Below are 27,500 nucleotides of genomic sequence, written 5' to 3'. Positions count from 1 at the left end.
TTTCATAGTTCAGGCTTTATAGGGTTAAGGCTCTGAATTCCACCTTAAATTCCACCTTAAGTGGCTTTAAAATGACAAGATGATAAAAGGTGTTTATTCTGAAGCTGCAGCTGCTGTCACTGCTTCATGAAGAACACACTGCTGTGTATCTACAGCAACGTGTGTGTGTGTGTGTGTGTGTGTGAGAGAGAGAGAGAGAGAGAGAGAGAGAGAGAGAGAGAGAGAGAGCTGATCATCAAAGGGAGAGCGAGGGAAAACACATCGACCGCCATCTCTCATCGGCATTTCCTGTTCAGCCACTTCCTCTTCCTGTACACACTTCCTGTTGATGTTTGGACACACAAGAAGGGAAAGAGAAATGTCTGTGTGTGTGTGTGTGTGTGTGTGTGTATGTTTGTATGTGTGTGTGTGTGTGTGTGTTTGCACCAGGACTGACTAAACTGCACAACAGCTAATATAAATGCTGTAAAGCGCATGTTCCCTCCCACACACACACACACACACACACACACAGAAACACACACACACACACACACACACTCTTCAGGTTTCGGTGTTTGGTGTCACGTTGGTTTTGTTGAGAAATGTTCTGAACCACAGATTGGGGGAGGTGGATTTGGCTGAGACACACACACACACACACACACACACACACACACACATTTTGATAAACACGTGAACTGTGTTTCCGTGACGACGTGAAAGTGATAAAACCTAAAGATATAAAAATATGAACGATAAAACAAAATGAAACCCGGATCTGAAAAACACAGAAACGCTCAATTTAGTCTTTCAAATTTAATTTATAATGATTATAATTATAATTATAATTACAATTATTTTGGAATTTCCCCTTGTGGGATTAATAAATGTGTATAAGTGTACTTACTTATTTACTTACTTATTATTATTTGCAAAGCATAAATTCACATCAACAAGTAAAAACAAAAATTAAAAAATTAAAAATTAATTAATTGATAAAAAAAAAAAAGGATTTTAACAGGACAAAAGTAAGTAAAAGTAAAATAATATATATAAATGAATCTGTTTTTTTTTTTTCTTTAAACAGCATCTTTATGTGGGCAGAGTAGCATTTTTTTCTCAGTCTTTTCCAAACAAAAATAAATAAATGGAGTGAATTATTTTAATTTTTGGATTAATTTCCGTTGTCAAAGGGTTACTGAATAAATTGAACACACACACACACACACACACACACACACACACACACACACACACACAGGCAGGTTTGTTTCAGGAGATTAGACCTGAACGTCTCACTCTCTGTTATTGAGCAACACTAAACTCTGTAATTCCTTCAACAATAAAACAATGAAACCCCTCGTCACTGTGTCTGTGTGTGTGTGTGTGTGTGTGTGTGTGATGTTTAGCTAACGTTCATGTGTACTGGAGTGTTAAACAGCCACTGTGGGTGAGAGACACTGCAGTGAAACAGAGAGAGAGAGAGAGAGAGAGAGAGAGAGAGACGCTGCACCGGGGGGCGTTCAAGAGCGCCGCTGGGTGTTTGTTTGTTTGTTTGTTTGCTTGTGTAGCCTCTCAGCACGTTTGCAGCATGTAGCTCCCTTCCCTTGGTTGGGTCACAGTGCAGTAATCTGCTTCTGCTTCTGCACTTTTTCCCAGGACGCCTTGAACGCAGCATAATTTATCATAATCTCCATCTCCGATTAATCCACTGTCTGCTGTTTAAGAATCGATCGATTGATCAGTGAATAAGTGTGGGAAATAAAGCCGGCATCTGATTGGATGTGAGAAATGATGCCTACAGATGCTCCCTAAGGCCTTTGTGCACTACAGTCTTTAATAATAATAATCATAATCATAATCATAATAATAGTAATAATAATAACTTAAGGGGGAGCGGTCCAAAGGGTGGGGGGGCTGCCACGCTGAGAGCCCTGTCCCCAAAAGTCCACAGTCTGGTGGGGGGGATGGAGAGTTGACCCGGAGTGGAGGAGGTCAGAGAGGTACCGAGGTGCCAGAGCATGGAGGGATTTGTAGGTGAGGAGGACGGTTTTATAGGTGCTGCAGGATTTGACCGGGAGCCAGTGGAGGTGGATGAGTGTTGGGGTGATGTGCTGCCAGGGTTCGGTGCAGGTGAGAACATAATGCACGTCCTGGAGCCTGTCCAAGGTTTTGCTGGGAAGCCCGGACAGGACTCCGTTGCAGTGGTCAAGACGGGAGGCGATGAAGGCGTGAATGAGGGTCTCTGCCACAGAGTCGGTGAGCGTTAGCCGGAGTCTGGAGATGCTTTTGAGGTGGTAGAGGGCAGATTTGGTGACAGATTTGATGTGAGATTGGTAGGAAAGGGTGGAGTCGAGGATGACTCTGGGGATGGACTGATGGAGCAACCATCGACGATTAGAGAAAGATCGCCGACCTTCCAGAGCTGGGCCTTGGGACCCACAACCACGAGCTCTGCTTTATTGCTATTGAGTTTGAGAGGGTTAGATGACATCCAGGCTTTTATTCCAATCAGACAGTTGGCAGGAGACTGTGGGAGGAGCTGGGTGGAGGGATTGGTGGAGAGATACAGTTGGGTGTCATCAGCGTAAGAATGGAAGCTGAGACCATGGCGGCAGACCATTTGACCAAGAGGGAGCATATAGATATAGGTGCATATAGGTGAAGAGGATGGGACCCAGCACGGAGCCCTGAGGGACGCCGTGGTTGACTGGGGCCGAGGTGGAACTGGAGTCTCCGATGGTGATGAGCTGTTTCCTGTTGGTGAGATAGGACTGAAACCAGGAGAGTGCTGAACCGGTGAGGCCAAGGTAGTCAGAGGGGCAGTTGAGGAGGATGGTGTGGGAAACAGTGTCAAAGGCGGTGGAGAGGTCGAGGAGGATGAGGATGCTTAAGTGGCCAGAATCAGCAGAGAGGAGGAGGTCATTGGTGATTTTGATGAGGGCGGTGCTCTGAAGCCAGATTGAAAGGGTTCATAGAGCTCATGGTTGGACATATGATGCTGGAGTTGTACTTTTCTATTCTATTCTATTCTATTCTATTCTATTCTATTCTATTCTATTCTATTCTGCTCTATTCTGTTCTATTTTCTGCTTTGTTGGTTGGTTTGTTGGTTCAGGTCCACAGGTCCACAGTGTAATCCAGACTTACACCTCCTGACCTTCTGATAAATTGTCCCATCAGTTTATGAAGTTTGCTGCAAACACACACACACACACACACACACACACACACACACACACACAGAAAATAGAGCCAGTTCTGAAATCTTTGATGACAGGAGAAAGTGCCGGAGTCATGATGGACACAGCGAGACGTTGGAGTCACTTTTAAACTACAAACTTGATGTGCAAAGGCCTTTAGTCTGATCAGCAGCCAGAAAATAAAACCACAGCATCACTGATTAATCAATGGACTGATCAATCAAATCAGCAGTGCCCAGTGTGAATCCTCTCTCTCTCCCTCTCTCTCTCTCTCTCTCTCTCTCTCCCAGGCATGGAAGCGGCGTTGGTTCGTGCTGCGTAGCGGCCGGATGAGCGGCGAGCCGGATGTCCTGCAGTACTACAAACACCAGCAGGCCCGCCGGCCAATCAGAACCATCAACCTGGACCTGTGTGAGCAGGTGAGGCAGTGTGTGTGTGTGTGTGTGTGTGTGTGTGAACAGTTTTACACCTTCACTCCAGGTCAAAGGTTAAAAACAGATGTGACGATGTAACGTTATTAATAAATAATTAGATGTAGCTACTTTAATCCTGATTGGTTGTGCTGTTGCTAATAAAGTTATTGAATAATGTCTGACTGAGCTCCTCCCAGCTCTTCTGCCGACGCTGTGACGTATGCTGAACGTTTTCAGCTGTTGTCATGGCAACGGGAACCATAAATGGTCTGATTTGCTGTGAACCAAAGGCCCCACACCGGCTCGACCCATTCAGCCTCGTGATGCTAAGCTAAGCTAAGCTAAGCTAAGCTAAGCTACATTTGTTTGAGTTAGGGTTAGGGCACGGCGGTGGTGTGTGTTCACAAGATGTGATTGGACCGAGGTAGCCACACCCCCGCGAGCTCATTGGTTGTTTGATTTCAACAAATAAGATTGCAGCATCAGGATTTTTTTTCCTTCCGTGCTCAGTTTGACTCGGAGCTTTAAGAACGCCAATATGGCCGCCAGAGGAGGAGAAAGGGGGTGGGGCTACAAACTCTGTGTATCCAAAACCAGCTGTTCACTGATCTCTCCTGCCTCCCTCTCTCCCTCTCTCCCTCTCTCTCTCTCCCTCCCAGGTGGATGCCGGCTTGTCCTTCACCAAGAAGGAGCTGGAGTGCAGCTTCGTGTTCGACCTGCGCACCGAGGAGCGGGTCTGGTACCTGGTGGCCGAGTCCGAGGACGACATGAACCGCTGGGTCTCCTCCATCTGCCTGCTGTGCGGCTTCAACCCCACCGAGCAGGGTAGGAGGCAAGGAGAGGAGACGAGGGGAGGAGACGAGGAGAGGAGGGAGGGAGGGAGGGGTTGACTCAGAGGACACGAGTCTCTGTGGGGCTTCAACTCTCCTGATGAAGGAAAGAAGGAAGATTTGGAAATGATAGAGGGAGGAGGGATAAAATACGAGAAGGGAAGGAGGGATAAAATCAGGGTTCCAGAGGGGATGTGCAGGCAGAAAGGAAGGAGTGAAGGACAGAAGACAACAAGGATGGAGTAGAGGAGGAAAGGAGGGAGGACAGATTGATCAATATATTTGAAATGGAAACTCACCCTGAGCGACAACCAAAGTTATTATAGTTTGTATTTTTATTTTATAACTATTTTTTGCTGTTGTTGTTTGGTTTCTGTTTAGTTTTTATTGTTTCAAAATGTTGAGTTTTTTTTTTTTTTTTAATTTACAACCACTAGTGCAGGATGATGTCACTGTTTGACAGGAAGTAGAGGTCATGTGACATAATTTCATGGGGACTTTAAGTGCAAAAAAAAAAAAGTTACAGCTACGTTGGCACTCTAATCTCTTATTGGCCAGATGTTTTCTTCTTTGTGGCTTTCCACAGTCCCAGACAAATTTCCTGTCGCTGCTGCTTCCTCCTCCGTTACACGACACAACCCCACCGCCGCCGCCACGATGACCGGGTCGGTCCCGGCTCCTTACGACCCGGTGAGCGTGCGGCACCTGGAGCCCAACAGCACCACAGAAGAAGACTACCTGTGGCTGTCGCACTGCCAGAGCCACACCAGGTAAACACAGCCTCGAAACGCAGGGGTTTATGGGTAAGGGAAGGTGGATGCTGACACCCAATAGCCACCAGTTCTTCAGTTTGCCGTAACTGACCTTCTCTCGTGTTCCTACCAGTGAAGAACACACTGCATTTGGCCTCTTTCTACCCAAAGACCTGGTTCCGTTCTGGTTCATGCACCAAATTTTGAACCATTCTTTGCATTTCTGTCAAATGTAGACGAGGTTCCTGAACGGAAAAGATGGTTCTCAGCTGGAATCAGTAAACAGTCGTTCTCAAGTGGGAACCGAGTCGCCGTGTCTTATTATTCTACAAGGACAGATAGAGACAATGAACAAGAAAACGTTGGCGTCTGGTTGAAAATGTCCTCTGCCGACACTAAACAGAGATTCTCTCACATTTGCGTACACATCTGGAAATAAAAACATAACATAAAAAATGATTTCAGCTCCGTTCAAACTGTCCGCACTGTTATTTGAAGGTGATCAGAAAGGATTTGTGTCTTCAAGACATCACCAGCCTGTCTGTACGGGTTCCTGTAGTGGTTACATAGGTGTCAGTCACTACGTACGCTGATGATGCTGCTTTCTAACACAGCAAACAAGAGAAACGTCCACAAGCTTCCCCCCAAAGTGCCGGCAGACGGTTTATTTCCACGCTGCTCTGATGCAGTTCCTTCACTCTGGATTTGACGTCGTTGTTTTGTGTCCCACTGCAAGTGACACTTTGAAATCTGATTTGACCGTCCAGAACATCCAGACTGAGACGCATCTGGAAAAATGTAGTCTGTAAAAGCCTGTAAGCCTGCACTGACATGACTGATTTGGACAGGAGTAAAATCACAGACGGCATCACATAAAGGTCTATAAAAATGGGTAAGAAGTGATTTAAGGCGGGACGTCCCAAAGTCGAGTGGTCCTGACAGCAAAAAGCAGCGCCTTTAGATTTAAACCTCGACTTTGGAGCAGCTAGACGGGGCCGAGCTGATGATCTGAGGCTGCCAACTGACTCAGGCGAGAGAGAGAGAGAGAGAGAGAGAGACTGTTGGTTTGGGAGCTACAGGAGCCAAAAGATGCTCCTCCCTGTGCAGCACTGATCCCATCTGAATGCAGCCCGAGTCAACTTTTCCACCGTGATTCAGAGCAGAGACAAGCAGCTGGAGGTGAAAACATCCAGCCAGCCAGTCGGAGTTACAGGTTCAATCCTGTTTCCTTCATCTGAGCTCAGATCAAACATGGAGATTTCTAAACTGCTGACTTCACGATCCTGTTAATCCTGATTTTAATCTCCTGTCTGTCTCTCTCTCTCTCCCTCCCTCTCTCTCTCTCTCTCCCTCTGTGTCTCTGTCTATCTCTCTCTCCCTGTCTCTCTCTCTCTCTCTCTACAGGCCTCTTCTTGGTTCCTCCAGCTCCTTGGAAACTGATTACAACGACAACATCTCCTGCTTCCCCGTATCCATGTCCTCCTCCTCCTCTTCCTCCTCACCTTCCTCTTTTGCCAATGGCCTCCACCCGCCTCCTTCCTCTTCCTCCTCCTCCTCCTCTTCCTCCGGCTTTAAGAACGCCGCTTGGAACGCCACTGCGGTGACGAGCCCTCTCAGCCAGTCGCTGGATGCCAGCGTGACCTCTGACCTCCAGAGGAGGGGGGCGGGCCGGCCTCGCTGTCACCCCTCCCCCCACCCCAGGAAGCACTCCCTGGACTTCCAGCTGCGTCCCGTGGCGATGCCTCTCGCCGGCGACGCACCTGTGCCCGCACAGGCACAGGCATACACCAACAGCGGCTACCAGATCCCGCGTTCAGCCTCGAGCCCGAAGCCACGCCCCCCTTGCCACCCCTCCTCCACCCCCAGTGTGGAGACCCTGACACCGGCGGAGCTGCACGCCTCCACCCCGACTCCTCCTCCGCGGCCGCCCAAGCCCCCAGCTGTCACAGCCCAAGGAGAGAGCTCGACTCTGGGCACAGGGTCGGCCACGCTCCCTTGGTCCTCTGCAGAGCCGGAGAGGAGGGATGGAGGGATGGAGGGAGGAGGAGGAGGAGGAGGAGGAGCAGGAGGAAGAGGAGCAGGGATGGCAGTGCCAAGGAGCAACACTGTTACTGTCCCAGGACGAATGTACCCAGGTAAGGAGCGAATGAGTTGTTGTTGTTGTTGTTGTTTTTATCATAACCTGGAAAACATTTCTCGTATCAATTTACAACTTAAATCTCAGAATTTTAATTTTTCTCTTGCAATTTTGTGAGTTTTGTGTTTTTTCTTGTACGTTTTCCACTTTAGCCTCAGGGAAAATTCAAGGTTTTTCTCATAAATTTGTAACTTTATAGTCTCAGAATTTTTGTTTTTTTTTCTCATAAATGTGTTTTTTTTTTTTCCTCATAAATGTGTTTTCTGGTTGAGTTTCCTCTGCACAGCACGCTAGTGTTAACCTCCATTTAGTTTTAGTCTTATTTTTCATATGTTTCTCTATTTTAATTTCAAAGACAAACAAGATTCCTTGAGGAACAAGAAAACAAAAATGTTTAAAATGCAGCAACATAGAACAGACAAACAATAAAACTGTCAAGACGAAGAATAAGATGAAGAAAAAAAAAATGAAACTGCCATCAAACACATGGTCACTTCAGCTGATCAAGAATATGACGTCTTCATCATTTTTACTTTCTCAGGGTCATAATCCCCGTCTACTGTTGTAACAGAATCTGACTAATAAACAACCGCATCACAGAGGAACCCTCAAAAGCAAAATTTTTATTTTACAACCCTTTGTCATTTTTGTGTTCTATGAAAACGAGCTGGAGCCAGAATCTCTCCTTTGAACCAAAAAAAAAAACAATGTAATATTTGAGAGTGTGATATGTTTCAGGCAGTTTCCGTGGTTATCTTCAGACTGTGTGTGTGGTGTGTGTTTCAGGTGCCGAGTGTGTTCACGTCCCCAAGTCTCTGTCCGACAGAGCCAGCATGTTCGAGTTCAGCGACAGCTTCAACAGCTACTTTGTAGGTCAAACCTCTAAAATCAGTAAAATAGCAGAGATAATCAGACGGTCTCACTGACGTTTGTTCTCTGTTCTCTCTCTGCCAGTTTAATAAAGGCATGGTTCCTCTGGGTAGCGTTTGCTCTGAAGACGACGACGTGGATGAAAACTACGTTCCCATGAGCGCCGCCACCACCGAGCCTCCCCTGGCAACAAGGTGAGGAGATCAAATAAACCCCAAAAACAACTATGACATATCACAGTTTTTCAATCAGGCCTCAGCAGGAGTTTGTACCTCCGGCAGCTCCGGGAGACGACTCTGGAAGTTTACTGTCTGAGAAATACCTGGAATCAGTTTCTGGAAATCCTTCCACAAAGCTGGTGTTCTTGTGGCGTGTTGCTGCTAACACCTGGAACTGGTGGAACTCACTCAAGAATTCACAGAACCGCCTCATGGGGCTCAGGTAACCCATCAAGAACCTCTGGGGCCCCAACACAAGAACTTGTCGAACCCCCTCAAGGACCGCTGCAACCCCTCAAAAACCCCAAGAAAACTCTCTAAGACCCCTGGAACCCCATCAAGAACTCCTAGAACACCATCAGGTCTGCTGGAACTCCTTTGAAAACTCCTGCACCTTCTCTCAAGAACCCATTGAACCCCCTTGAAAACTGGTGGAACCCCCCTACCCAGGAATACCCAGAACCCCCTCATCCAGAACTCTGGGAGCCCCAACACAAGAACTTGTGGAACCCCCCTCAAGGACCCATGGAACCCTTCAGAAACACCTAGAAAAAACCCTCTCAGACCCCTGGAAGTCCTTTGAGAACTCCTGCACCTTCTCTCAAGAACTCATGATACCCTTCCTCAAGGACTCTTACTTTGAAAATACTGCACAAAGAGCACAAAGAGCAACAAATGAAAAAAAAAAAAAATCCATTTTCAATTTTTTAATTTTGCCGATTTCTTCTCCTGTCCCGCCCAGGGTCCCTCCACCCCCTCCCTCGGTGACCTCTGACCCCGCCACCCAGCTCCAGGACCCCAACTACGTCGCCATGACCCCCCTTCCTCCTCTGCCCGCCCCCACCTTCACCTCCGCGGAGCTGGCCTCCCTGGGGAGACAGGTGCCCCCTCCTGCCCATCTGGGCTTCCGTAACTCCCCCCTTGACTCCCGTCGCTCCCGTGACTCCGCCCCTCCGCAGGAACCCCGCGACGCTGCAGGTGGAGGGGAGGTCCAGGCCCAGCCCCCCCCAATCCACCGCAACCTGAAGCCACAGCACAAAGGTGAGTTTTCCGAGTTTTTTTCTCATAAATTTGTGAGATTTTTCACGTTAATTTTACAACTTTTGTTCTCTGAATTTTACCCTCCCTCCTTGGGCGCCATACTTTTTTTCTCATACAACTGCCCCAACACACCGTTGTATGAATCCAGCTGCTTGACGAGGTAACAAAAGTCGGGACGTTTGGTCATCCCAGACAAAACACCTGCAGCTCCATCACTGATTGGCTGAAGCACCACACCTGAACAACATCGTCGACTCCTTCTTTAAACATTTTGAAATTCAATTTCTGAACAAAACTCTCTCTTGTTGATTCACAATTATTTGCTGCTTCTGCTTTGATGTAGAAACTAAAATCTGGATTTCTGCGTGTCGGCTCGGGTGTTGTAACGTCGCCGTCTCTCAGCTCCAGTTTAAGGTTTATGTTTTCTGTTGTTGTGATATTTCAGGGGTCTGTGCTGACAGAACGGACTGCCAGACCACCGGGGAGCCGCCACAGAAACCCAGAGGTACGATACACACCGCTAACACACACTGACGTACAGGAATACGCACCTCACACACACCCTGCTGACCTGCAGGACCATCAGGTCGTCTGAGTTCGGACTGGAAATACAAACGTCATGAATAAAGATCAGGCAGAGGGCTGATGAGAATTAAAAGAAAAAAAAAACATAAATGAACCCAAGGCTAAATTGGTAAATAAATGTGTGAATGGATTGATGCACTTTATTGATCCCAAATTGTTAAATTGTTGTGTTCCAGCAGCAGGTTGTCCAGATCTTGCACAGGAACAACAGTAGAACTACACAAAATCTACCTCTCAGCACTAGAAGAGAGAAATATATATCTTATATAACGCAAGTCACAACATAAATGAAGTGGCTTTCATTTAAGTGGCTGAACAGAAATATGGCATTAACCTTTTATGAATTACAGCCACTTTTATACACTGACACCCCGTTTTCAGAGGCTCAAAAGTAACTGGACACTTGATTAAAAAGCAGTTTCCTGGCCAGGTGTGTGTCTTGCATTTCTCCTTCTCCGTGGACGTTCTCCCATCATGCCATGCTTCCCTGGAACGAGGGTCTGTTATTAATTTCTTGTCCCTCGTTCTCCTCCGACCTCAGGATGAATTATTCACCTGGCTCTACTTTCCCTAACAGTGCACTACAAGCAGCCACACACACACACACACACACACACACACATGCAGCTCCATATATAACTTATAGAAACACATCAATATTAATGACGGAGTTGGCTCAGCAGCAGAACACGACGGCTTCATGTTGGATTTGCTTGGATCATGAAACATAATCGTGTAGAGCCTCATTTAGTTTCTTAATATCATTTTTAATTGTTTTATCTGAGAGATTTATTGTTTTTATCAGCTGATAATCCAAAGTGAATATGATGTTTCTGTCCCAGTTAAACCGGCGCCTCTCGACATCACGCCAGCGCAGGACTGGCAGGAAGTCCCGCCCCCCATCCGCTCGCCTGTCACTCGAACCTTCACACGAGAGTAAGCGTACAAACTATATGATGCACCTGTGTGTGTGTGTGTGTGTGTGTGTGTGACAGAGGCAGTGGAGTGGTGTTTAACAGTCAGGATGCAGAGTGAGCAGAAAACTACAGGACACTTCAATATTTAATATCAGAGAGAGTGTGTGTGTGTGTGTGTGTGTTTTACATGAGCAGTTTATTACTGCACTGCCCCCATGTGGTTGAGAGGAGTACTGCAGTTTATACCTGTCAAGTGATGCTTGTTAATCTGCGGCGCTCGGACGTGTCGACTGTCAGGGATTAGGGTTACATACACATACACATAAATACACACTCAGTGTCACTTTATCAGCTCCACCTGTATAATCTAATCTAATCTAATCTAATCCAGTCCAGCTGTTGTGCCATAAAGTTTCCTCTCCTGCTGCCTGTAATGCTCAGCTTGTCTTGTTGTCACGGTAACAGAGGTCTTCATTCACTTCTATGTTTGGCATTGAGCTCATAGTTAGTGCTGCACTTTACTGACAGCTGTTTCCACTATTCTGTCCCCATCACTGTACATAAATAGGGGAGGACAAAAAACTGGAAACCCCTCTCAGTATAATGCAGTCCAGCAGCAGACCTCTGCAAACTACAACCTCAGTAATAAACACAGAATTAAGCGTGTGTGTGTGTGTGTGTGTGTGTGTGTGTGTGTGTGTGTGTGTGTGTAGTCCATCCAGCCGCCCATCAGTCCGACGAAGCTCCGCCCACAGCTCCTCCCCCTCCTCTGACTCAGACGACCCCGATGAAAACTACGTTCCCATGACGACGTCCGGCCTCAGCTGCAGCGCCGGCGAGCAGGTAACCAGCGAGCCATTCCTTCCTTCCTTACCTCCTTCCCTCCTTCCTTCCTTACCTCCTTCCTTTGTTCCTTCTTTCATTACTTCCTTCCCTCCCTCCCTCCCTCCTGAACACGGTGTTGTACTGTGGATAATAATACGCAGTTAAAAAAATAAATAATTAAAGAGCTTGAGTTTCGCTCAGGTGAAGCTGCTGCTTAACAGGTGAGCCTCACAACACCAGTTACCATGGCAACTGACCTGGAGTTCATCTAATCTGGGTTCTTGGAACCGGTAATCCAGGTTCAGGAGCGTGAAAAAACAGAGATTTTAAGGCTGGACCTACATGGTTCTCGTGTGTGTGTGTGTGTGTGTGTGTGTCCAGTCTCTGCGGCTGCTGCTGCATCGGGCCTCAGAGGGCGGAGCCAGCTGCAGCCCGTTGCTACGGCGATCCAGAGGAGGCAAACAGGTGGAGTACCTGGACCTGGACCTGCACACGGGGCGAGCGACAACCGCAAAGGTACCTGTCTGTCTCTCTCTCTCTGTGTCTTTTTTTCATAAATTTTGTGTTAATTTTATGGTCATTTATATTTTATTAATTTTTTTTTTTTTTTTACTTTATTTCTTAATATTTTAATTTTTTTCTGGAGATTTTTCTTTTTTCTTTTTTTTTTTTTTTTAACAAATGTATTAATTTTGTGGTGATTTATTTATTCATTTATTTTTACCATTTTGTGGTAATGTTGTTATCATTAATTGTAATTTTAACTCCAAAAACTTTTCTTGTAATTTTAAAATTTTCTCTCATTGTTTATTTTTTTTTCCTTCTCTATTGTTCTGGTATTTTTTATTTATTTATTTATTTTTTTGCTAATTTTTTTGCAGGTTTTCTATTTTCTTTGATTATTATTCATTCGTTTATCCAGAAAATTTGCGAATGTACAATTATAATAATTATTTTTGTTTTCTAAATTTTTTGTCTTGTTGGTTTCTTTTTTTTATTAACATTTCTACAAGTTTTCCACTCATTTTTTTCATTCTTTATTTATTAATTAATCTCTGTAGCTAATTAGCTCATCAGTTTGTTAAAGAAATGCAGCGATTCTGTTCAGCTGTCAAAGGGTTAACGCCTGTGTGTGTGTGTGTGTGTGTGTGTGTGTGTGTGTGTGTGTACTCCCAGAGGACAGCACAGGGCAGGACCAGTGACGGCGGGGGCGAGGAGCGTGCACGTGGGGAGCGTGCACGTGTGGACTACGTGGTGGTGGACCCCGAGAGAACCAAGGCCCTGAGGAACACCAGGGAAGCATGGCATGATGGGAGAATGTCCACGGAGAAGGAGAAATGCTAGACACACACACACACACACACACACCTTTAAAACACACACTCTCACGCACACACGCATACACACACACATCAAAGTTAAATCGTCTCACTGACCTTCATGTATTTTTGAGATGCTGCACTGTCGGTTTATGAAGTTATGAACGACACACACACACACACACACACACACACACACACAGAAGGCGGCAGTGGAAACTTTCTCTTGGAGGAAAAGCAGAAGAGAAGCTGCTGTTTGTGTTTTTTTTCTGCACCAACAGAAGAGACGACGACTGTGATGCTAAATTTTTTCATCGAAACAGAAAATCAAAGCATCTGTGAGCCATGGAAAAAAATGAATGTGTAATTTGATCTGTGTGGAGAAATTAGGTGAAAAGACAAGAATAGTGACTAAAACTACAATACGAGCACAGAAAATGAATGTAGAAAATGCAACAAAAATGAAAATATATATGAATAAATCAACAAATCTCTAAATGTGGAATATGACTAAAATGATGAAACATGGAGAAATGTAAAGTTAAAAAAGCAGAAAGCTAACATGTAAACCTTTAAAGAAAAAGTTCTCAGATTGTAGTTTCAGTTTTACGAAAAAAAAACAAACAAAAACAAACAAAAACAGAGCAGCCACTCGGGAGGCAGAAATAATCTGTTCCACCTGCAGGGGGCGACACTGAGGCTGAAACTGGGCTCAACGAGCAGCGGCCAGTTTGGACTTTTCCAGAAAATCTGTTCTCGAAATAAAAATAATTTATGTTTTTTGCTGTTTGCTGGTGAAAACGAGCAGCTGCTGCTTCAGAAGAGCCACATTTGATTTGTACTCCTCTGGTTGTACAAGCTGAGGTCCGGGGCCCCCAGAAGTTCCTCAGCAACAGGAGGAAATAGGAATATTAAATGTATACTATGATTAAATCTATTTTTAATAATTATAAAATTGTTTTCTAATTTTTTCTTTTTTAAATGAACAATGATAAATTACCACTATTATTATTGTTATTATTATTATTATATAAATTCTCCAGTATCTTAATGAAATTTTATTTGCAGATTTTCTGGTAATATTTTGCTAATTTTCCACCTGTTTGTGAAAGAAATTAAGTGAATGCGCTCAGGTTTCAAAGGGTTAATTTTAATTTTGAATTAATTAATTCACAAGAAACAACAACAAAAAAAAAAAAAAATCTGAGATTTTAATTTTTACATGACGCTCTAACCTCACCTGTCTGAAGCTGCAGTCAGACTGACATTGAAACAATTTGATATTAACAAAATCAAACGGATCAGAAGTGACGGCGGCTCGGAGCCTCAGCAGTAATCTGACGTCACAGCCACGGATCTCACCTCAGATTATAATCCTGTCCTCATTACTGATCAGTTTCTAGCTAGGACTCCAGTTTGATTTCAGTGGGCGGGAAAAATCAGATTATTTCTGCTTCCTCTGACAAATGTGTGGAATGAAGGGTTTTCCATTGTCAGTTCTCAAAAATCAAAAACAGAAACACCTCCTGCTCTGATTATTAGGAAATGCCGCCATGTAATAATTTAAGGAGATTATCGATTATCATGTTGACTGTTCAATCCGTTCAGATGATGGTTGTCGTCTGTTTCCTGCCAGCTGCTCAATAGTTTCACTGATTCTTCAAGTTTGAAAAAATGTAAAAAAGTGATGTCATGCAGTGATAACTGAATAAACACTACGTGTCACTGTGAGCGCTCTGAGTTTTTATTGATTTGTACGTCTGTCGGGACACGGGACTCATCTCCCTTCATGCTGCAGACGGAGAAATCTACTTTTAGTGAAATCTGACTTTTAAAATTTCCTTTCAGCATCAATGAAGGATGAGCTGTTTAAAAAGAGCAGCAGGTGTGTGCGGTTTGTCTCCCTCTTGTGGCAGAAAGTGAGGCGAACGTTTTGAGTTTTGATGGACAAGTGGCAGAAAATATCATGAAAGTGGGAATTCATGCCACATTATAATTGCAACCTTATCATTTCAATACACCAAGTGGCTTTAAAATGAAGTTTCATTGTGCATTTATGATTTTAGGCAAGCCTATTTAATTTTTTTAACATTATATTTTTGATTGAGAATGTGTGTGTTTACAGTGTGTGACACATAATCCAGATGTGATTGACGTGCAATCAGTTCATATTCATTATGATGGCGGCTTCGGCTGTTAAAGGTGTGCTTTTAGTCGCCGTGTCTGAAAGAAATCAATGAGCAGCAACAGGGATTTATATGCAAATGAGCTGATTAGGGGTGCGGCCACAAGTTCCAGTCGTCTGCAGATGGATGGATGAACAGGATGGGCTGAATTTCATGAGATACATTAATGTTTGTCCACCAGGGATTGTGACGGGGATTCATGCAAACCTGGAGGTAACAGTTTGTCCTGGAACTTGTAGAACTTTGTATGGCGTGATTTTTTTGTACGATCCCCATCTCCTCCCGCTACAACAGAGTGGGGGTGTACCTCGACTTCGAGGAGGGCTTCCTGAACTTCTACAACTTCACTCCTGATCTAGAGGAAATGACCCTCCCGTACCAGACGCCGCAAACCGAGACCAAATTCACCGAGCCTCTTCTGCCAGGGTTTTCAATGTGAGGTGGGACCGTGGCAACAATCTGCTCCAAGACGCTGGGCAGCAAGTCGCTTGGGGGGGAATCTTAAAACTAAAACGGAGGTCCATTTTGCCTTGTGCTAAGATTTAGAGGGGTGGTGCTCTGAAGCATTTAGAGCTAAATCAGGAGGGCGGAAAAACATTCTAGAGAGTTGTAGAAATAGGACATTAGCTGACGTGTTGTTAGCTGTAGGAGAACATAGAGTCTTAGCAGCTGAAACTCTGGTTTATTACAGTTGGTGACTTTCAGGAAGTCTCACATCCTGATGGAGGATGAAAACAGAACTCAAGAATAAAACAAAATAAGAAAATCCACATTTAATTGGCTTTATCATCCATTCAAACCAGTGACTGTTCATCTTTGACAAACCAGACACAGAAATGCTGTCTTTAGGCTACAAACTGATGTGATGATGAGTTTTCTCAACATTCATAAACAGGTGAGGTGGCATGTTTTTGTCCAATGCGTCACGTTGCAATTTCTGCCCCCTGGTGGCTCTTCATGTGAGTTTTGAGGCAGTGGCTCTGAGTGAAGGCTTTCTCGCACAGAGTGCACTGGTAGGGTCTCTCTCCGCTGTGCGTCCTCATGTGGACGGTCAGGTGCTCGGGCCGGGAGCACGCCTTCCCACAAACCCCGCAGACGAACGGCTTCTGGCCCGAGTGGACCCTCAGGTGGTTGTTCAGGTGAGTTTTGCGTTTGAAGGACCAGCCGCACTCGGGGCAGCGGTACGGCGTCTCCCCGGTGTGGATCCTCATGTGAACCGTCAGGGGTCCCTTGGTGGAAAAGCCCTTGTCGCATTCGCTGCAGCGGTACGGCCTCTCCAGCGTGTGCGTCCGCATGTGAATCTGCAGCTGCGTGCTCGTCAGGAACATTTTGCAGCAAACGTCGCAGAGGTACTGCCGGTCTCTCTCCGTGTGGATTTTCTCGTGGGTTTTCAGCGTTCCGGGAAGCAAAAAACGCTTCCCGCACACCTGGCAGCTGTAGCGTTTTTCCCCGGTGTGGGTCAGTTTGTGGCGGGATAAGGATCTGAGGTCGCAGAGGGATTTGCCGCACGCGCCGCAGCGGAACGACTTCTTGCTTGTGTGAATCTTGCGGCGCGCTTCGACCTGTTCCTCTAAACTCAACGCTTTACGGCAAATGTCCCCTTGGTGACGTCTACCCTCCACATGGTACTTCTGGTGACTTCTCAGTGAGGATTTCAGAGCAAATGTTTTATGGCAAACGTCACATTCGTGCGGTTTTACTCCTGTGTGGGTGGCGACGTGCTCGTTGAGGCCACTGACGCTGACGTAAGACTTCGCACAAAAGGGACAGTCATGAGTTTTTTGGTGTTTTTCGAGATGTCCCCTGAACGCCTCTGACGTCTCCGAACGTTCTCCGCAAACCCCGCAAAGACAGCCGGGGTCGTCCACGTGAGTCCAGGCGTGTTTGATCAAAATGCTCGTCGACCTGTGCAGAGCGCCGCATGCTTTGCAAGAGAGCATGCGATTGGCCGGAGGACACGGGGTCAGTTTCCTGCTCTTGGCCTCGACACCGGAGCATTTGACTTTTCGCTTCCTGGTTGGACTCGGCGACAGCGGTTCGGGGTCGCTTTCCTTCAGGTCGTCATCATCTGGTTTCCAATCGCTGTCTCTCTCACGTGTCCCACCGAACTCTTCTTGCCGTTCACGCTCGCCGCCGTCGTCCCGCTCACTCTCAGCTGCAGGACGGAGGGAAGAGGCGCCTGGTTCTGAAACGTGACGATCTTCCCCGTCATCGGCTTCCTCCGTTTCCATCTGCTGCTGCTGTGACGGCGAGCTGCTGACCTCATCGCTCTGGGAACTGAGATTAGAAATTAAGAAATTGCATTATTCAGGAGTTACATTTTGTCCGCATTCACATGTTTACAAGTATTTGTCAATATGAGTCAACCATCGTCATAAGAATCGGTAAAAACTCCGAGTGAAGCACGTCAACGAGGAAAATGTGGGCAGAAAATGGCACCAGTGATGCAATGGTCAAGCCTTTGATCCAAAATTAGAAGCATCCAGCCGCAAAAGACTCAAGACGTGTGGGAAACTTTTTTTTGTCTTTTCAGCTTTGACAAATCACCGTGACACACAGTGGCTACAAGCCAAACTGAAAATACTTACGAAAAAAAAAATCCTGGGGTTGGAATGTCATTTGTTAAAATCTAACAACCAATCACCTCAACGAGGCGTGACTACTGCACTTTACCTTAATTTAGCCTAGCTGATGTTAGCCTAATATTGTAGGTTAATGCTAACGTTAGCAAGAGAAAAAAGGTTGACAAAAAGGTTTTTTGTCGCTTTGCTTTTACTGCAGAAACGTTGGTATGGAATAAAACTGTGGAGTTCCTCCTTATCGTGGATTATCCCTCACTTTTCTAAAACCAGCCCTTGTAGCGATGATTCGTGTTCCGTTTCTTTTTGAATTACCCAGAATGCAGTTTGGGTTGAGCGCTTGTCGACATCACAGCAGAGCTTGATGGTGAATCTTCGGCGGTGTCTTTTCTCTGCCGAGGACGAAGCTCCTCTTCACATTTCTGCAGTTCCTCTCCTCCCGTCTGGAAGAAATCAGAGTTTTCATCTTTACCGTTTGGATGGGGAAAAAAATGACAGATTTACAAAGTGACTGAAAGAAAAAAATATGAAATAAAATGAAGTGCTGGTATTTTCTCCTCTGAAGCACAGCAGTGAGTTAAAGCCTCGACAGACCGGATCCTCACAGATCCTCACAGATCCTCACGAAAAAAGAGGTAAACTAACCAACTATCCAATGTCCTCTTGGGGATCAATAAAGTGTTTCTGGTGGGCCCAAAAAAAGCACGAAAACAAAACAAAACCCAGGAAATTCAATCATTCTAAAAGCTTGTGAAAGGCGTCTGAACACAGACAGACTGAGCGGTGGGATTAAAACTCCATCTGACTGAATCTAGATTAAAATCTGGCACCTTGACTCGGATGTAGAGGGCCGACTTGCCCGCTCCAGACGACCTGATGGAGCGGTTGATCTCCTCGGGCGTCAGCCTCTTCAGCTTCAGCGGCTGCAGCTTCCGGCTGCGGTCGGTCGTGAAGACGTCGAAGGGTCTGTCCCCCCCGGCCAGCTGGGGGAAGCTGGACCTCAGGAGGGTCAGGAAGTCCGCCTCCTGCAGGCCACGAGGACACTTCACTTCCTGCACGGGGCATTTCTTAAACACTGACACAGAGACAGATTCACCGACTTAACATCTTTTTTATTCAGTTCTGTTGTCAGATGAAACTAGACGAGCTGAGGAACCCATTGGATGGTACCAAGAATGACATGCTAGGTTGTCGGCAAAGTGGTTAAATATTGCCCAGCAGGGTCCCTTGACCTCTGACCTCCACCTGTCTGAATGAAAATGGGTTCTCTCCCCTTTGCAGACACGCCCACCTTCTGCTAATCCCATGCAGTTTGGGCCCCAAAGCCTGCAGTCCACATGTGTTCTTGTGGCCTGTTGTAAAATGGTGTGTGTGTGCAGACTGGGGCCTAAACAGTCTTGGAGCTGCATCAGTTGGCTTTGACTGGAAAGCTGAGACTCTTGTGGATTCAATGAGCCACATTTGATTCCTGTGTGATGAGCCACATTTGATTCCTGTGTGATGATGTTCACCCAAGTATCGCGATACTTGGGTGCCAAAACTGCATGGGATTAGCAGAAGGTGGGCGTGTCTGCAAAGGGGAGAGCCGTGGCTGCCCAGAGAACCCATTTTCATTCACACAGCTGGAGGTCAGAGGTCAAGGGACCCTGCTGGATCCAGCCATTACAGTTTTTTCCCTCACCAAAATGCAGCTGACCTTTGCAGCCGCCTTGCTGACAACCAAGTAAGACCTGAGGAATCCATACCAATAGATTCCTTCAGCCGTCTAGTTTCATATGGTACCTTTATGGTATCTTTAAATTGATTTAGTAATTTAAAAAAAGTTGATAAAATAAGCCGATGGTATGGCTCAAACCGTTTTCAGCTCTTAGAGTCACTTTTTAAATTACCAGGTAAAAATTGTTGGACGTTTCATTTTGGAAACTAAGATGTTGAGGCGTACCGTTGTTGGAGAGCACGTCGGTCTGGCGGTCCTCCAGCATGCAGACCCTGAGCTCCAGGTGGCGCTGCGTTTCTCTCCTGCCAGGCCTCTTTAACTTCCTGTCAGGCTGACCGCTGGGAGGAAACGACGGGAATGTTTCAAATTAACAGCAGCTTTCAGAGGGTTAAATATCTTGACCACAAAAAAAAAAAATCAAAGAAATAACATTTTTCCGTGTACTTTCTCATAAATTTGTGCCTTGATAATCTCAGAATTTTCAGTTTTTTTCTCGTAAATTTCCAAGAAAGGAGAAAATGTGAACCTCGGTGCTGTTTGATGATGATGAGGCTCTTTCATCTTCTCCTGACTCTGGCTCGGGCTCTGCTCGCCCTCTTCACTCTCACCCTCCTCTTCCTCATTATGACAGAGGAGGCTGAGGCTCCCGGCCTGCCCGGCACCTGCACAGCACCAGGAGTCAGTCAGTCAAATAAATAAATAAAATAAAATAAAATAAAATAAAATAAAATAAATAGGTAAATTTAAAAAAAAAATCAGTCATGTTTTTTTCCAAAGCACCATCAGGATGAGAAGCATGTGCTTCACAATGTTTTTTTTTTTTTTTTTTTACTTTATTTATCAAGGAAAGATTTGGCCTGTATTAATAAAGTTTATTTCAATAAGAATCATGAAAAAAAATACAAAACGGCTGATAAGACAAACAACAACAAGAAAACAATGTGCACAGCCACACCGGCAGGCAAAGAAAATAAACAGCATGAAATGAATGATTTTTTTTTTTTTTTTACAATTTGTTGTGGATCCAAAAAATATTCAATTTATCTGATAGAGATAAATTATACAGATAAATTATCCAAACAATATTTACTTGGCTGTGGTCTGTTCTGCTCTTCCTGCTCAGTGGCTTCATCTCCACCAGACTCTTCTTCCTCTTCCTCCTCCTCCTCCTCCTCCTCGTCACTGTCAGGGTGAAGCTCCAGGCCACCTGTATCAGGGATCAAGGCTTTACTATTATCAATTTTAATTTATTTGTATATGCATCCATATATTTTAACTGTTATTCTGTCCACACATCCATCTGGAGAGACAGAGAGAAAAACTAGATAGAAATCCGAGATGAACTGTCCAGTAAAGGTTTTTCATTTTGAATTTTTGTTTCAGATATAGCCTATAATTTTATTTTGTCCCATTTATTATAGAAAAATTATGATAAAATTATAATAAATCGAAAAAAATAAAATGATAAACAGAGCATTTGTTTGCTGATTGTAACTGTGATTTAAAAGTGGAGGTTTTTGTAAACAAGTTTTGTTTCACTCTGTGTATTTCCGCAGGTCTGTCCCGTCTTCATATGAGCTCGTGGTTTTATGTTAATGCTCTCTGTTGACTTACACATGTTGGTGTAGATTTATGTTCCTGTAAACAACTAATACACACAAGTAATAATTTTTCTCTGTGAAGTAAAGCTATGGTTTCCTGCATATTCCTAGATGCTCCATTCCATCCTGAACGGAGACATTCACACGAAAGTCCGTTCAAAAGTCCGTCGGTTTTTATTTCTTTCCTGGTCGACGCGGTTACATGCTTGATAAAACACTAATTGAAACATGGCAGACACCTGAGTGCTGTATTGGATAATTCGGCATACAAATGATCCACCAAGCAGCGAATTATTTAATAAAATCTACATGTTTTTAAACACGGATCATCAGGGCTGACCGCCGCTCACCGCAGTCCGAGATGACAGCGGAAACCACCGTGACTCCACACTAAAACCTCACATTTTGCTAAAATAAGTCATAACTGGTGTATTTTATGTAAGCCGAACTCAAGTGAGCGTCGTGTGGATTAGTTTAACACCTCTAATTATTTTCTCCTTTGTACACACATTTAGCAAAAAGCAAAGTAACATTAAAGTTAACAAATTTCCAACGAAGCGTCGCGTTTTTCTTCCAACGGGAAACGTGAAGGTTTCACACCCGGGTTATTAAAGCAGGAGAGTAAACCAGAGAGTGACCGACCTGAGGTGGTGAGTTTGACCCGAGGCTGCAGCAGGACATCCAGCTGCCTCCTCTGCCGCTCGATCTGCTGCCTGAAGCCCGAAGCCTCCTCCTCGTAACCGCTACGGTTCTCTCCACCACCGCTAAGATCTCCTGCGCGGCGGCGGCCAGCCTCTCGGTGACTATCCCCCTCAGGATCTCCACCTTGGACATGTTTCACGGACTCTGTCCCGGCGGCTCTTCAGGACCACGAAATCACAACTATGATTATTTTTTTCCCCAAAAGAGGCTTCTCATTATCACTGATGCTGGCTGGGTTCCGCCATTGTTTACAGTTCTGGTTTCGGTGCGGGGAAGCAAATGGTCATCCGAGTCGCAACACAAGCGCAAATAAACAGGGCCCCCCCTGCTGCTGCTGGCCCGGGCAGGCTTACAGCTGATTCATTTCTAATCACAAATATAATCAATAAAAGTGTCATATAACCTTCATCATAATTAATGACAGCAGCTGACATCAGAGTGTATCACCGGCCCAGAGTCAGCGCAGCGCATCAGCGGGGAAATTATGTAATCTTAACAGAGATCACTTGAATTAAAAATTATACAATACTTTGATTTTTTTAAAAAATTAACAATAAATAAGCATGCAAAATGAATCCACAGCAACAATAATAACCAAAAACACCTTATTTAACACAATTTACCAGATCCCATTCTTCCTAGGTTACACAGAAACTCTCACATAGATGGATAGAATTGTTTGTTTGGACATTGCAATTCAACCATTACAGCACAAAAAACAGTCATTTTACAGATTTATCACTGGACAACAGAAGCAAACAGATTTGTCAAGGTGCATGATGGGAACTGTAGTTTTTACCCAACTTCCGTGCCACTAAGGCATCAGCTGCTGACTGTGAAGCCCCGGCGCCAACCAGCAGAGCTCGTTCATGTTTTGTGCGTTATGATGTCATAAATGATCAAGTGTCACATGTGACTTTATTGTTATAATTTTTTAAAGTTCGCTGCACTGAATAAAAATAAAAAGGTGTTTTAGTGAACCGAGCGCGTCGCATGAATCTTCTCCCCTCGCTCGATTTTCACCGGCCGTGCTCGACTTCCTCGGTTTCTTCTTCGGCGTGGGGTCACACGGCACCCACCGGCTGCGCTGATTGGCCGGCAGGATGACGCAGGAGGCCCCTCCTCCTGGGACGCCGCAGTCGCAGGGGCTGGAGGAGGACGCGGGCCAGCTGTCGCAGGTTTCCATGGCGATGGGGGAGGGGCCAGAGGGTGGCTGCCTCGTGGTTTCTCCTGCTGCAGGAGCGAGCCGTGGGCGGGGGAGAGGCTGGGCCTGGGGGGCGGAGCCGGAGCTCTGGGCGGGGCCACCGAGGTCAGGTGTGTGGCTAAATGCCGGGTGCAGAGAGGGAGACGGGCAGCCATGTTGGGCTGGTGAGTGACAGTTTCTCACGGCATGCTCATCACTTTGTGTTAGCGCACCCTGCTGGCGAGTGTGTGCAACGTCGCCGTCCGGGCTGCAGGTGTGTGTCGGCGGCCTCCGGGTCTCTGCGAGAAACCACGACGTGTGTGTGCGCTTGCGGCTGTGTGTCAGCATGTGTGTTGGCAGCGCGTCTCCCCGCCGTGAGCTGCGTTGTCCCGGCCGGCGTGCGTGGCGTGTCGGCAGTGCGCGCCGCGGTGTGCGTCCCGGCAGGCCGTGTGCAGGCGGGGGTTGGGGTTGGCGCTGTGCCGGTTGCGGCTGCGCAGCGAGCTGAACACCATGCTGCAGCCGGCCACCGTGCAGCGGTGCTTGATCTTCAGGGCACAGCGTTGTAGTGGATCTTCAGCGTTCCTGCGCAGAAAACAAGAAACTCTGTGAGCGCCAGATTCAGCCTGAAGCAGCCGGGACGTTGTGATCGTCCCTCAGCCCGTGGATCATAAAGGCTTTTCAAATGTTTTTTCAACACAACAGTCTGTCTCGGATGTTCTTTAAGATCGCCGGTCCAATTCTAAAATTTCTAACCAGTTCTGAGACTGAAGTCATGAATTTACAAGAGAAAACAAAACTTGGATATTCTCTGAGATTAAAGTTGTAATTTTCCAAGAAAAAAACTCAAACATTTATGAGAAAAAAAAATCGAAAATTCTGTGATTCTCAAGTCACAAATTAATGAGAAAAAACTTGGATCAAAAAATTGTTTATCTTTTATTTTCTTGTTTTTTTTCTCAAATTTTTGAGAAAAAAAACTTGGAATTTTTTTTTTTTTCCTTTTTTTTGGGTCAAGGAACCAAAAACCAACCGATGTCGTTCCTTGACCCAAAAAAAGGAAAAAAAAAAAATTCCAGGTTTTTTTTCTCAAAAATTTGTGTTTTTTTCTCATACATTTGCGATTTTATTCTAATTTTCTGAGTTTCATCTCGCAAATTTAGGACTTAATAATCTCTGAATTTTCAAGTTTTTTTACTCTCATGAATTTACAAGTTGTTTCTTGGAAAATTACAACTTTGATGTGAGAATTTCTGTCAGTTTCTTTCTGTCGGTGATCAGCTGTTTAGAATCCACAACAACAAATCCTGCTCATTCATTCATTTTCGCTGTTAACATTAGTCAGTCAGCTGCATTCACATTTACTGTGTTTACATTAAAGCTACACCTGATTTCCGACCACTAGAGGGCGCTGACAGCTCGTCTATAAATAGAGTCAGCCCTGCTCCTGGTTCACTGCTTGGACAAAACTGAAAGTTAAGGTGAAAAAAATATTCTTTTTGATGGAAATGAGGCTGCAGTTGACTCTCTCGGTAAATTTACATAAAAAAAAAAAACTAAAAAATTTATGAGAAAAAAAATGAGAAAATTCTGAGATTCTCAAGTCACAAATTGATGAGAAAAAAATTGAGGAGAAATTGTTTTTCTTTTACTTTTTTGGTACTTTTTTCTGATTTTTTTCTTGGGAATTTGTGAGAATTTTTTTTTCTCCCACATTTAAAATTTTAATCTCAGGGACTTTCTGAGTTTTATCTCACAAATTTGGGATTTTATCATTTCGGAATTCTTGTTTTTTTTTCTCATGAATTTGTGAGTTTTTATGACTTTGACATGAGAATTTCTGTAGTTTCTGTCTGCACCTGAAAGTGATTTCTGACCACTAGAGGGCGCTGACAGCTCGTCTATAAATAGAGTCAGCCCTGCTCCTGGTTCACAGCTTGAACAAAACTGAAAGTTAAGGTGAAAAAAATATTCTTTTTGATGGAAATGAGGCTGCAGCTGACTTTCGAGGCTCCTGTCGGATTAACTGGGATTATTCTGAATTTGAAAATGTGGTGAAGCTGCAGACATTCGAACACAAGGTGGCGCTGCTTTGAAGGAAACACTCAGGCTTTGATTTCACCTCCTCCTGGAGCTCAGGTGAGAGATCAGGCGAGGCTGTAAGAAGCTAAAAAAACACTTCCTACCTTTGTCGTAGAAGCTTTTCCCACAAACGCCGCAGCAGACCCTCCCCTTCCGACCTCCTGAGGAAGAGGAGAGGGAGCAGAGGGAGGAGGGGAGGGGATGGAGGGATGAAGATGAAGAAGAGGAAGAAGAGGAGGAGGCGAGAGGATGGAAACAGGAAGTAGAGGAGGAGAGAGGATGCAGGGAGGAGGAGGAGGAGGAGGCCTGTAGCTCCTGGGAGGCATTTGGAGGAGAGGAGGAGGAGGAGGGGATGAAGGAGGAGGGAAGTGACGGAGGGAGGAGGTGCACGGCAGAGGCGGTCTCCTCTTTGGCCACGCCCACTCTGCGAGCTGAGGTCGTGGTCCGTCGGGGATGCCGGTGCAGCTGGAGCTGGAGCTGGCGGTGGGGCTGTTGCCACGGCGACCGGGCCGGGCTCGGCGCCGCGTCGGGGTCGGGTTTGATGTCGAGACCCGGGGCGCCGTTCGCCCAACCTGGAGGCCACGCCGCTCTGCCTCTCGCCTCCTCCTCCTCCGCCGCCGGCCTCCTGCCTGGGCCCGCTCGCCTCAGTTTGGCGCCACCGGGCTTCTGTAGCCGGCGAATCGACTTAGTGTGGCGGGGCCAAGGGCTAGTGGTGGAAAAGCAAAGAGGAGGAGTCAAGAAAACACTTGGTGGTCAAATGGCTCCATTCTCAAAACCATTTGTGATTTGATTACCTTTGTGGGAGGAGCCAAATCCAGGAAGCGGAAGGCGGAGCTTGGCAGGTGGAAGGGGAGGAGCAAAGACAGTCCGCCAGGGAGGTTTTCAAAATGGTGGGGCGAGAGCCGCCGGCGGTCGGGTGGACCGGTTTCTCAAAGCGGCAGCCGGCAGCCATCGATCGCACGTTCCTGAACGCCTCCGGACCGCCGCGCTCGATGAACGCCCTGAATGTCCGACCGGCAGCCGCTGGGGACGGGGCTTGGCTCGGGGTTTGGGGAGAGCGGGGTCGCCAGGCGCTGCAGGGTCCTCAGCTCCACGATGGGCCGGGTCCTCGCCGAAGCGAAGGAACTGCTTGAGGACGATGAGCTCCTCCTCGGGCGTCACCATCAGCCAGCGGTCCAGACCCGCCCACCAGGGACCTGCAGGACGGACAGACGGACGTGACGCGTGAAACCAGGTCACATGTCTCAAACTTCACTTTCTCAAAACTGGCAAAAAAAAAAACCCTGTGCAAAACCACAAGATGGTTGCTGACTGACTGCAGTGCACAGATGATCCACCAGGGGCAGAAGACATTACTAAATTGGCTTTTTAAGATTTTTTTTTTTTTAATCGCACTGATGATTTTTCAAGGTTCCAAAATCCTCCAAAATCCCACATCAGGACACTGAGACCTCAAGGAACAGCACAGATTAAAACCTGGAGCTTTTTTTTTACTCTTTTTTTAAACCACATCAACAGAGCTTGTGTGCAAAAATCTGATCAAATTAGAATCTATTAGAAGCCATATCAAATATCAGTTATCAATCAAACACCATCACACACAAGAGAGAACTGTTAATCCACAGAGTGGCTGTGTGTGTGTGTGTGTGTGTCTGTGTGTCTGTGTGTGTATGTGTGTGGTTACCTGCAGCATGTATCCTCTGACATAATCTGCCAGGCTCCAGCCCAGAGTGTGGATTATATGGCCAACCTGGACAGAGCAAACAATAATCTGTGACAGATTACGAGCAGCGAAACTCAAACTCCAAAAAATTGAAGTACCGAGTGAGTGGGTCAGGGTGTGCGGGTCAGCGGGTGTACGGGGCGGGGTTGACAGGTGTACGGGTCAGTGGGTGTATGGTCAGAGGGTCAACGGGTGTACGGGTCAGCGGGTCAACGGGTGTACGGGTCAGCGGTCGTATGGGTCAACGGGTGTACGGGTCAGCGGGTCAACGGGTGTACGGGTCAGCGGTCGTATGGGTCAGCGGGTCAACGGGTGTACGGGTCAGCGGTGTACGGGTCAGCGGGTTCAACGGGTGTACGGGTCAGTGGGTCAACAAGTGTATGGGTCAGTGGGTGTACGGGTCAGCGGGTGTATGGGTCAGCGGGTGTACGGGTCAGCGGGTGTACGGGTCAGCGGGTGTATGGGTCAGCGGGTGGACGGGTCAGCGGGTGTACGGGTCAGCGGGTTAACGGGTCAGTGGGTTAACGGGTGTACAGGTCAGCGGGTCAACGGGTGTACGGACGTAGTGCGTTCACGAGTGTAGGGGTCACGGGTCACGGGGAGTTTTACCGGGTCAGTGGGGGTAACGGGTGTACGGG

The 27,500-nt window shown here is 46.2% G+C and overlaps 2 protein-coding genes across 2 annotated transcripts in view; one reads left to right on the top strand and one right to left on the bottom strand.

Moving 5' to 3' along the window:
• LOC115376633 (GRB2-associated-binding protein 1-like) overlaps nt 1-13,854 on the top strand; it is a 20,508-nt gene extending 6,654 nt beyond the window's left edge. The window contains exons 2-13 of the mRNA XM_030076348.1: nt 3,476-3,604; nt 4,258-4,423; nt 5,015-5,198; nt 6,585-7,315; nt 8,104-8,186; nt 8,272-8,381; nt 9,148-9,446; nt 9,892-9,951; nt 10,874-10,967; nt 11,662-11,791; nt 12,155-12,289; nt 12,950-13,854. Of these exons, the coding sequence (XP_029932208.1) occupies nt 3,476-3,604; nt 4,258-4,423; nt 5,015-5,198; nt 6,585-7,315; nt 8,104-8,186; nt 8,272-8,381; nt 9,148-9,446; nt 9,892-9,951; nt 10,874-10,967; nt 11,662-11,791; nt 12,155-12,289; nt 12,950-13,117 (2,289 nt within the window). The 3' untranslated portion in view covers nt 13,118-13,854. The remainder of the gene's footprint in view (nt 1-3,475; nt 3,605-4,257; nt 4,424-5,014; nt 5,199-6,584; nt 7,316-8,103; nt 8,187-8,271; nt 8,382-9,147; nt 9,447-9,891; nt 9,952-10,873; nt 10,968-11,661; nt 11,792-12,154; nt 12,290-12,949) is intronic.
• Nucleotides 13,855-16,026: 2,172 nt separating this feature from the next.
• Nucleotides 16,027-27,500, bottom strand: part of LOC115376978 (uncharacterized) — an 81,260-nt gene continuing 69,786 nt past the window's right edge. Inside the window, exons 12-23 of the mRNA XM_030076829.1 lie at nt 26,101-26,335; nt 25,453-25,845; nt 25,244-25,300; nt 23,434-23,642; nt 22,957-23,242; nt 21,818-22,035; nt 20,665-20,781; nt 20,101-20,236; nt 19,800-19,912; nt 18,688-18,932; nt 18,173-18,300; nt 16,027-17,555 (exon numbers count right to left, since the gene is read on the bottom strand). Coding sequence (XP_029932689.1) covers nt 16,202-17,555; nt 18,173-18,300; nt 18,688-18,932; nt 19,800-19,912; nt 20,101-20,236; nt 20,665-20,781; nt 21,818-22,035; nt 22,957-23,242; nt 23,434-23,642; nt 25,244-25,300; nt 25,453-25,845; nt 26,101-26,335 — 3,491 coding nt within the window. The 3' untranslated portion in view covers nt 16,027-16,201. The remainder of the gene's footprint in view (nt 17,556-18,172; nt 18,301-18,687; nt 18,933-19,799; nt 19,913-20,100; nt 20,237-20,664; nt 20,782-21,817; nt 22,036-22,956; nt 23,243-23,433; nt 23,643-25,243; nt 25,301-25,452; nt 25,846-26,100; nt 26,336-27,500) is intronic.

This window comes from Myripristis murdjan, chromosome 18 (assembly GCF_902150065.1).
Source record: "Myripristis murdjan chromosome 18, fMyrMur1.1, whole genome shotgun sequence".
Lineage (NCBI taxonomy): Eukaryota > Metazoa > Chordata > Actinopteri > Holocentriformes > Holocentridae > Myripristis > Myripristis murdjan.
The sequence above is the reverse complement of the archived record's forward strand: the minus strand, read 5'-3'. Positions and strand labels throughout refer to the sequence as shown.